Below are 11,368 nucleotides of genomic sequence, written 5' to 3'. Positions count from 1 at the left end.
GTCTTCCATACACACATATCATATCTCCATTTTAACTCGGGGTTGTTGAGCTCCGAGTGTAACGTACAGCCATCATGAGATCTTAACTCGGGGTCGTTGAATCCCCATCTCAACTACGTTTTTCTACTACTTGGATATATTTAATTCTTTATATTTATATCATTGTTAGTATCTGCAGGTTACAATCTTTTCATTGATAATTACACAACAATGCTAATGTGTTGTGGTTGTTCAGATGTCCTTGAAATCTTGAAAGAATTAGTACCAGTAATGTGGGGATGCTTTACAGTGACGGTGTACTCGCCGTAAAATCCTGAAAAATTGAAGGTCCCGCTCTCATGATCATTAAAACCACTAATGCCTCTGCTTTGCCATTCTTTTAACAATTTGTCCACCGTATTGCCTGGAGGCAAATTATTGAAATTATTGTCAATGAGACACATCCTGTCACATCCACTGGGAGGCGGCCATGCCGACCAAATGACTATGCCTCCCACAGTAGGGTGAGAAAATCCTTCGCGCAGTACTTGTTCCAAATACTCGGCCTGTTCCAAACATTAAACATGAAATTCATGGAGGTTTTGATTTTTTGAAAAGGGAAATTATGGACCAGAAAGCTTGCTTACCTGTGTAGTTTGATTCACGTCGTTGTCAATATCGACCTCTGTTAGCCAGGTTGGCAGACCCAAAGACCCCAATTTGTCCAATACAGATCTCATTAATGGTAAGTTAGGCTTTGAAAAATGGGATTCCAATCCAATTCCTTCAATCAGCCCTGGCCGGCTAATGTCATGCAGCTTCTGCACATATGCATCTGGTATGGAGGCCATGTCACTGCAGGTTTCGATTGTATTGTAGTCGTTCATGAACATTGGAGTGGAGGGATCTAATTGCTGAGCCAGTTGGAAGATATTTGCAGAGGCATTGGGCCCCAACTTGTCCTCAAAGAATGAAAAATGAAGCATCTCGTTGCTGACATCCCATTGGATGAATTGGCCCTTGTACCTTCCCACTACTGAATGGACTCGATTGTCCACTGCCTCTTGGAGTTGTTGGGCATTCAGATTCTTTACCCACTGCATGACATATTTTGGATCCTCCCACACTATATTGTGCCCCCGCATCTTTATATTGTTTGCTTTGCAGAAGCTAACCATGGCATCTGCGTTTCTGTAATTCTCTTGCCCTTGCTCAGGCTCCGTGCTATACCATTTTAGCTCGTTCAAAAATGTTGCTACGTTGAAACGTTCAAGAAACCATTTCTGAAATCAGATTATAGTAGCTTAGGAGACCATTTCTGAAATCAGATTATAATAGCTTCAAGAGGAAAAAGAATTCAGCCAAACATGAAGGGTTAAAAGGATAATTTCTGAAATCAAAATGGCTTCAATCGAGATGAAATAAAAAGCGAAAAACTGGGTAAATTCAGTGATTAAGTCCACCTTGTTGGGGATTTTAATGAGAAAATCCCAAAAACACATAAAAACTAAAACTCCACACACACAGAGACAGTGCTCTGTTTCCTTCACTCCAGGATCTTCTTGCACAGGGAAGCTTAAAAAAAAATTTGACTGAAGAACAGAGTATTTCACCACCATAAAAACATTTCTATTGATTAAAACAAAAACACTGATACATATTCATCCTCTTTTACTGAAAGGGATTTACCAAAAACAACATTCAACCAAGACTCTGTTTTCACCTGAGAATTCACTGAGCTGGGTTTATTGCTGTAAAACCGTTTTTACATTCACTGCTGTGAAAAACACTTTACTGTTGTAATAAAAATTTACATACATCCTTACAAAACAAATGCGCTCCTCCCTCTGTCTTTATGCACTGCTGTGCAAAAAAAAACTTCATTACATTACTTCAAAAAAAATTACCCACACCCCTGTTCCTGTTTTTCTACACACTTCTGTGTGTTTCCTTGCTCATACAATGAACAACTCACAAGCATATGTGTTTGACTCGTTATATTAAAAACTTAATACAAAACAAACATATGTATCAAAACATACAATAAACATAAATAAATTCTTTACGTGCCGTAAAAAAAACTTTAAAAACTTCTACCTACTTTCTACGATTTGGAAGAGTTTCACTTAATTTCTTTGCAGACGGGAGTGGCGGTCAGACTCAAAATTTTTTTAATCCACGCAAGTATTAAATGCAACTCGTATGCAGCTTTGGTTGATGAACGGCGGAGAGTGAAGGATTAGATCGGACGGCTGGAGTGGATATCGGGAGGAATTACATAACTGAACAATAGCACCCGAGAAATCTGAAATGGTGACGTATGGGGACAGCCACGCGTCAACTCTAAATTTTCTCGGGCCCTTGTGTACGGAAGATACCTTTGCCTGAAAGTGGCCCGAGAATTCTCAGGCGGGATTGGTGAACGGTTTCTGGCGGTTTTGGGTGAGAACGTCTGCGTTGAAATTAGATTTCAACACTCCCCTTTAATTTCAATAGTTGGGCATTCGGTCATACCTAGACACTTTCTCAAAAATTCAAAGCTTTTCTGATCCAGTGGCTTTGTCAAGATGTCTGCAACCTGTTCTTGAGTCCTGCAATGTTCTAAGACAATTTCTCCATTGTTCACCAATTCTCTGATGTAGTGGAACCTTGTATCAATGTGTTTCGTTCTCTTATGAAACACTGAATTCTTTGACAATGCAATAGCTGAGCTATTGTCACAAAAGATCACTGTCGCTTTTGCCTGCTCTTGGCCTAAGCTCCTCAACATCCTTCTCATCCAAACTGCTTGACATGCTGCTGCTGTAGCTGTCACATATTCAGCCTTTGCTATAGACAATGCTACAATGGACTGCTTCTTAGAAGCCCATGAAATGGCTCCTGAACCCATATGAAAAACATAACCGGAAGTGCTTTTCCGATCATCTACACTTCCAGCCCAATCACTGTCAGTGTATCCAACCAAATCTGAACTTTTTGAGACACTATATAATATGCCAAACATTTTGGTACCTTTCACATACCTCAAAATTCTTTTTGCTTCCTGCCAATGTGCCTCCTTTGGCCTCTCCATAAATCTGGAAATCAAACTAACAGCATACATAATGTCAGGCCTAGTAGCTGTTAAATAAATAAGGCTGCCAACAATACTCTTGTACAAACTAGGATCAAAATCCTTGCTGCTGTCCTCTCTGCTGAGTTTTAATCCCATTACTGTGGGAGTGATCGCTGCCTTGCACTCTTGCATGTTAAATCTGCTCAATACTTGATTTACATATCTAGCTTGTGAGATAAAAATTCCTTTTTCATTTTGATCTACTTCTATGCCTAAGAAGTATCTCAAGAAACCCATGTCAGTCATTTCAAATTCTTCCTTCATGACTGATTTAAAATTCTCAATGAGCTGATCATCATTACCTGTGAAAATAACATCATCAACATATAAGACAACAATCAAAATTTTACCATCTTTTTCTTTGATGTAGACAGTGGGTTCTCCTTCACACTTGTCGAATTCATTATCCAATAGATAAGAATCTATCCTGCTGTACCATGCTCTTGGCGCTTGCTTCAGCCCATAAAGAGCTTTCTTCAATTTGCACACTTTGTGCTCTTCACCTTTCTTCTCATAGCCGAGAGGCTGTTCAATGTACACCTCTTCTTTTAACACTCCATTTAGGAATGCTGACTTCACGTCCATTTGGTAGACTTTCCATTTGTTTTGTGCTGCTATGGACAGCACTGCTCTCACGGTTTCCATTCTTGCGACCGGTGCGAAAGTCTCCTCATAATCTCTCCCATACTGCTGTTTGTACCCTTTGACAACCAGCCTTGCCTTGTGCCTTTCTATCTTGCCTTCAGCATTGCTTTTGGTCTTGTAGACCCATTTGACTCCAATGACTTCTTTGCCTTTTGGTAGCTCAACCAAATCCCATGTTTTGTTTCCCTCTATGGCATTCATCTCCTCATCCATAGCTTCTATCCATTTCTTATCTTTAATGGCATCCTCGAAATGAATAGGATCATCAACATGACAATACAAGGCAAATAAGGAATTCATTCCTTCATCATAAATGTCTCTTAGATTTCTAAACTTCTTACCTCGTTCACTTGGTGTGCAAGTGCTTGAAGATGCACTTGAATTTCCTCCTTGTGGTGTGCTTGGAGAAGCACTCTCATTTATCCTCAATGGTGTCCCTTGCTGTCCTTGTGCTGGCGCTGCTGTTTGGGGATGCATTTCAGCCACCTCCTCATCATCCTCATCATGAGACAAACAGTTTTTGACATTCACTGTTTTCTCTATGCTTCCATCCCAAGCTTCCTCTTCAATGAATTGAACATCTCTGCTGACGAAAAACTTCTTGGTGGATGGGATATACAGCCTGTAGGTTTTGGATTCCTCACTGTATCCAATGAAAAGACATTTCTCCCCTTTGCTGTCCAACTTCCTCCTCAGCTGATATGGAATGTGTGCATAGGCCACACATCCAAAAACTCTCATGTGGGTGACTCCTTGCTTTCTCCCACTCCATGCCTCTTCTGGCACTTTGTTCATCACTGCTTTTGTAGGACACCTGTTCAAAATATACACAGCACAATTTACAGCTTCAGCCCAATAGTCATTTGGCAAATGCTTTGCCTTTAGCATGCTCCTCGCCATATCCATGATGGTCCTGTTCTTCCTTTCAGCAACTCCATTTTTCTATGGGGTGTACCTTGCTGTAAACTGTTTATGTATACCATTTTCTCTACAAAATCTTAGGAATTCCTTGGAGATATACTCACCTCCTCTATCAGTTCTCAAAACTTTTATGTGCAGCCCGCTTTGGTTTTCCACAAATGCCTTGAAATTTTGGAATTTCTCAAACACTTCACTTTTGTTTTTAAGAAAATATACCCAAGTTTTTCTTGTAAAGTCATCTATGAATGTTAGGAAATATTGGCTGCCTGCTAATGATGGAGCTTGCATTGGTCCACATAAATCTGAGTGGATGATCTCTAAGGGTGCCTTTGCCCTTATGCTTTTACCTGATGGAAAACTTTCTCTATGTTGTTTCCCCAAAATGCAGCCTTCACATAGGCTGTCCGGTTTCTCTATCAATGGTAATCCTCTTACCATTCCTTTCCTACTCAACAAATTTAGACCTCCAAAATTGAGATGCCCAAATCTCAAGTGCCACAACCAATTTTCATCCTTCGGCACGCTTTGGAAAGCCTCTTGGGTGACTGCTGCAATTTCTCCTTTGTTTTTCAAATCTGCCCTTATCCTGAGAGGGAACATCCTGTTCCTTGTCATCTTCACTTCAGCAATGCATCGTTTGCTGGGTGCTATATCCATGATGGTGCATACATCATTTTTAAAGAAAACATTGTACCCCTTATGGACAAGCTGTCCAATACTCAAGAGGTTACATCTCATTCCAGGGACATAGTAGACATCTGCTATGGTTTTCCTTTCTCCTTGCTTTGTAAATATTTTTACCTCCCCTTTTCCCATAACAGAGACTTTGCTGTCAGTTCCTAATGTGACTTCTGATTTCACATTTTCATCTAGGGCAGAAAAGAAGGCTATGTTTCCTGTCATATGGTTGCTGCAACCTGAGTCTAAAAACCAAATGTCCTCACTGTTTGTTTCAGCCATGTTACAGGCTAACAACACATTGTTTTGACTGCTGTTTTCTCTAGTGACATTTGCATTTTGTCTATTACTCATATCATGCTGCTTCTTCCTACATTCACTGGCATAATGCCCATATTTTTTACAATAATAGCATTGGACATTGGATTTTTCATACCTTTGTCCTTGAGCATGATGTTGTCCTCCTTGTTGGCTGCTGCCTTGGCCTTGGTTCTGATTTGGATTGCTGCCTCTTCCTTGTGCATTTGCTGGGCTGTTCCTTCCACCTCTGTTCTGGCTTCTGCCTCTTCCTCTCTTGTTTCCTCTGCCTTGACCTCTTCCTCTTCCAAAGGACATCTGGGTCTTGAAGGCTTGCTCAAGAGATGAGTTTTCATTCCTACTCAACCTCTGCTCATGTGTTATCAGTGATGCATGTAGCTCATCAACTGAATAGTTTGAGAGATCCTTTGTCTCTTCAATGGTGGTGACTATGGCATCAAACCTTGAGGGTAAGACCCTCAATATTTTCTCCACAATCCTTCTATCTTCAATGGTTTCTCCATGAGTTCTCATTTGTGTGATTACACCAATCACATGAGTGAAGAATGAGTCAATGTTATCTGACTCCTTCATGTTCAAGTTCTCAAAATCCTTTCTCAGCAATTGTAGTTTTGTTGTCTTCACTCTCTCCATGCCTTGATAGGCTGTCTTAAGGGTTTCCCATGCTTCATTGGATGTCTTAGCTGCTGCTAACCTTGGAAACACACTCTGGTCTACTGCTAGATACAACAACACACGGGCTTTTGAATCCTTCTTCCTATTGCTCTTCAGCAGATCCTTCTCTCCTGGAGTTAATCTATTAAACTCATTTTCATCTGCTGGTTCTTCAAAACCATCTTCAACTATTTCCCATAAATCTTGGGAAGCAAACAAGGCTTTCATAGTTATTGACCAATAATCATAGTTTTTCCCATTAAACTGTGGGAGCTGGGTGTTAAACATACCCATACCAGTGCTGGTGCTGGCCATTCCTTGTATCCTCAACTATGCCTCTGAATCCTTAACTGTGTGTTTAAACACTGACTGTTTCAACAGTAACAAACAAGAAAGCTTTGAAGAATACCTGAATCCTTCGCTGTCTGAGTCTTCTAACTGCCTGAGAAGTTTTGTTGCAGCAACAACCTTCTCCCTTCAGCTTCTTTAACTTCTTTAAAGAGCCTGATCCTGCTCTGATACCACTGTTGGGGATTTTAATGAGAAAATCCCAAAAACACATAAAAACTAAAACTCCACACACACAGAGACAGTGCTCTGTTTCCTTCACTCCAGGATCTTCTTGCACAGGGAAGCTTAAAAAAAAATTTGGCTGAAGAACAGAGTATTTCACCACCATACAAACATTTCTATTGATTAAAACAAAAACACTGATACATATTCATCCTCTTTTACTGAGAGGGATTTACCAAAAACAACATTCAACCAAGACTCTGTTTTCACCTGAGAATTCACTGAGCTGGGTTTACTGCTATAAAACCCTTTTTACATTCACTGCTGTGAAAAACACTTTACTGCTGTAATAAAAATTTACATACATCCTTACAAAACAAATGCGCTCCTCCCTTTGTCTTTATGCACTGCTGTGCAAAAAAAAACTTCATTACATTACTTCAAAAAAAATTACCCACACCCCTGTTCCTGTTTTTCTACACACTGCTGTGTGTTTCCTACAATGAACAACTCACGAGCATATGTGTTTGACTCGTTATATTAAAAACTTAATACAAAACAAACATATGTATCAAAACATACAATAAACATAAATAAATTCTTTACGTGCCGTAAAAAAAACTTTAAAAACTTCTACCTACTTTCTACGATTTGGAAGAGTTTCACTTAATTTCTTTGCAGACAGGAGTGGCGGTCAGACTCAAAAAAATTTTAAGCCACGCAAGTATTAAATGCACCTCGTATGCAGCTTTGGTTGATGAACGGCGAAGAGTGAAGGATTAGATCGGACAGCTCGAGTGGATATCGGGAGGCATTACATAACTGAACAATAGCACCCGAGAAATCTGAAATGGTGACGTATGGGGACAGCCACGCGTCAAATCTAAATTTTCTCGGGCCCTTGTGTACGGAAGATACCTTTGCCTGAAAGTGGCCCGAGAATTTTCAGGCGGGATTGGTGAACGGTTTCTGGCGGTTTTGGGTGAGAACGTCTGCGTTGAAATTAGATTTCAACACACCTGATAAACACTATTGTTCAGTATTGTGTTCGCTATCGCGCATCCTATGGGAATGTCCCTCTTGGTTTGCTTGATGAATAGTTTGGCTCCTTTCAATGGATGCCCTGTACTGTTGACAGCGTGCACGATGAAATGTCCCTTGCGACTCTGTAATATGTACCCATCTCAATTAACAACACACCAAACTCAAAAATTAACAACCCAGCAATCTTTATATTGTAGATGAAGTTCAGAAAAAATCATTGTAATGTTCACAGAATGTTGAGATGGAGGATGATGGGCCAAGATTTCCACTTTTTTTAGCCCAGTGCAAAATAATGTGAAAGTTAAATTTATATCAAATGTGATGTCATAAATAATATGATAAAAAAAACAGGTACAGGTACAGACATTAAAAAAAATTAAAAACATAAAAAATTTAACGATGAGCAAATATGATAAACATTTATTTCATTTCATTTAAATTCACAAGTTAAAGTTGTATAAAATATGGTAAATGATAACCATTTATTTCATTTTATATCAGAAGTTAAAGTTATATAAAATATGGTAAATGATAACCATTTATTTCATTTTATCTCAGAAGTTAAAGTTATATAAAATATGGTAAATGATAAACATTTATTTCATTTTATTTACATTTTACAAGTTAAAGTTAACATTTATATAGGTGGTAAATATGAATATACATTAAAATATTTTAATATATGAAAAAAATAATTGAATTATAATTTTATTTTATATTATTATTATTTATAAAAAGAATTAAAAAGTGAATTAAATATATACAATTTACTTTTTATTATGAAGATTAGTGGTTTATAAATAAGTTTTATACCAAGGGTTATTAATACTATATGTCCAAACACTTATAAATTTATTTATATTATCTTAAACTAAGTTATAAATTTATTTATATTATCTTAAACTAATTTTAACTTTTAATTTGTAATTATTATTAAGAATATTTTAGATTATTCAGTGGAGGTTAAATCTCTAACATCTACTTAATAATTATTGATAATTAATTTATATTTCTATATATTTTGGAGCAAAATAGACATGTCTAATTTTAGATATTGCCTAATATGTAACTTGATTAAAAATTTCTGAATATTGTCTAATTTTAGATGTTGCCTAGTGTGTATCTTGATTAAAAATATCTGAATATCTAAAAAATTTGATGAACACAAAAAATTAATCTCTATGTATCTTGATTGCAGATTTCCAAATATTTCAAAAATGTGATAGAAAAAAACTGTCAAACAATCAATATTAAAACTGCAATTTAGATATCACCTTCAGTATATAATTCAAACTCAATTTTGAGTTGAATTATATTCATATAATACAAAATATAATACCAACTCAATTTTGATTTAAATTATATTCATATAATACAAACTGAAACTCAATTTCGACCATTTTGATTACAAATTTTAGCCAGCATTGTTGAGCAATAAGCGAGTTGAAAACGAAAAGAGAAAATTGAAAAGATTAATTTTTAGTTTTTGAAATTTCATAAAAAGATTCCATTTAATTTTAGTAAAATAATAATTCCAAAGGAGGTTCCATTTGAGAATGATTCATAATGGCATTAAAAGATTTCATTTTAGAATGACTTGTCAAACCTCAATGTATGCGGATTGTGGATTCTTGCGAACAAAACCAACTATTAAATGGTCATTTGTAAAGGAATTATCTTGCACTGTTACTCCCAGAGAGTGCATTTTGAATAAATTTTAATGTTAATAATTGGAATCCCAGGGTAATGTAATACCTGTTGGATATTGGCTTCTTGGTGTGCTTGCCATTGCTCTGGACTAAACGGCTGTAACGATACACTATCCAACCAGATCTCTATTTCCGTATCGTTGCTCTGGAAGACAGGCGATATTAGACAACATTGCAAAAAATAAATGGAATTGGGTACTAGCCTTAAATGTCAAGGTACCTCAAAGTATAACATGGCGGAAGAGGGAGAGGAATCTAAGGTAAGGCCTCCTTTGAGAAGAGACCAGCAACCAGCGCGTGCAAGAACAGTCCCGGCGCAGTTGTAGTCAGTTCCGGCTCCGCCGTTGCTGTAATTAGTAGCAACCGTGGCCTTCACAACTGCACTCTTCGTATTTATTCCCGAGATCTGCAACCACGCTGACCCAAATATCCCACCTCGTTATTACCCAATCTAGTCCCGTTACATTGGCTAAAGGCTATTTCAACCATTCAAATTGAATCCCAAGCTGAAATTAAATGTTACAATGCCTGAGAATTTTATGCCAAAGTTTGGTTGAACTTCACTAGGGTATATCTTATAAATTTGACCCAGGAATGAAAAGTTTAATGATTAAAGTTGGAAATAGTAAATTACTTCAATGATTAATGCTGGAAATAGTAATTACTTCAGTATTTGAGTATTGTAATTAAGTTTAGTTAGAGTTTATCATGATTCCGTAATTAGTAGGTGTGGTTTTTAAGAACTATAAATTCTATTTTGATGCTACTTACAATAATATTGATATGATTCATGGCAGCTAATAAAAATACCTGCGAGAGTATACATCATTCCTTGGGTCAGATTGAGGTTCTGCGAGGGAGCATCGTAGCTGTTTTTCCTTCCCTCAGCGACCAGATAATTATTCCCGTCCGGGGCCGATCGTACTTCCAGCGTGGTGTTTCCAAAAGGAGTCCACCCCTGGACCCCATTGTTTATATCGGGATTCACGATAATTCCTCCTCCGTATGAAGGTGAAGGTGGCTTTTGCAGGCACTGCAACATATATATATATCCAACAAATATCAAACCACAGATTTTTCTCAGAAATAAGAATACACAGAATATTCTACTGTATTAATCTAATCCTATTGCAGAAATAACTTCTTCACTCTTAATTTCACAATCACTTTGGCCTCTCACCTCTGTGGTGGCGAAATGATCATACTGAACGCCGCCATCTGAAAGCAATACACACAGACAATATCTCAGCAGTATGGCACCAGCATAAATCCTCAACTCAAACATTAAATATCAAACACCAAACCGCTGAATAGTCCATACCGCTGGCTGAAGCTCCCAGTTGTGGCACCACGAAAAGCACCAAACTCGCCACCAGTGATTTGAGATAGCCGCTATCCATAACCATACACCATGAAGGTCTGGTAAATATGAGAAACAATAATTATCATTGCAAATGTAACGCACATATATACAATTTTACTAGGAGGGTTGTGCTTCCCTGGAAATAATGTGGAAACTTATATAAATAGATTGTAATCCATGGAAGATTTTTAAAATTCTCAATCTATTTTTATACTATAGATAAATATCAAACTAAAAAAACAATATCACCCAATTGTATCGTTAAATTTCTATAAAAATAAAAGTAAATATCAAACTACAAAACAATATTACCAACTTGTATCGTTAAATTTCTATAAAAATAAAAGCAAAACCGTAGAAGAAAATAAAAGCTTCTATATAAAAATTAAAGCAAAAACGGAGAAGAAAACAAAATATGTAGACTAAGCT

The 11,368-nt window shown here is 37.3% G+C and overlaps 1 protein-coding gene across 1 annotated transcript; it reads right to left on the bottom strand.

The window, feature by feature from the left end:
• Window positions 1-200: 200 nt before the first annotated feature.
• Window positions 201-11,048, bottom strand: LOC149138175 (endo-1,4-beta-xylanase 5-like). The gene is made up of 8 exons (XM_089449330.1): window positions 10,898-11,048; window positions 10,757-10,794; window positions 10,387-10,609; window positions 9,797-9,993; window positions 9,623-9,721; window positions 7,843-7,989; window positions 627-1,262; window positions 201-545 (listed from the first exon to the last, which is right to left on the bottom strand). The coding sequence occupies exons 1-8, from the start codon at window positions 10,980-10,982 to the stop codon at window positions 201-203; spliced, it is 1,770 nt and encodes a 589-aa protein (XP_089305456.1). The 5' UTR covers window positions 10,983-11,048.
• Between the last annotated feature and the right edge of the window lie 320 nt (window positions 11,049-11,368).

Source organism: Pinus tabuliformis, chromosome X (assembly GCF_031772625.1).
Source record: "Pinus tabuliformis cultivar Carrire ecotype Pingquan chromosome X, CPIR1, whole genome shotgun sequence".
In the NCBI taxonomy this organism is placed as follows: domain Eukaryota; kingdom Viridiplantae; phylum Streptophyta; class Pinopsida; order Pinales; family Pinaceae; genus Pinus; species Pinus tabuliformis.
The sequence above is the reverse complement of the archived record's forward strand: the minus strand, read 5'-3'. Positions and strand labels throughout refer to the sequence as shown.

Coding starts and splice junctions, on each gene's coding strand:
- LOC149138175 (XM_089449330.1), bottom strand. CDS start 10,982: ATGGTTATGGATAGCGGCTATCTCAAATCACTGGTGGCGAGTTTGGTG. Junction 10,795..10,897: donor ACTGGGAGCTTCAGCCAGCG/GTATGGACTATT, acceptor TATTGCTTTCAG/ATGGCGGCGTTCAGTATGAT. Junction 1,263..7,842: donor TGAACAATAGTGTTTATCAG/GTGTGTTGAAAT, acceptor ATCTGATTTCAG/AAATGGTTTCTTGAACGTTT.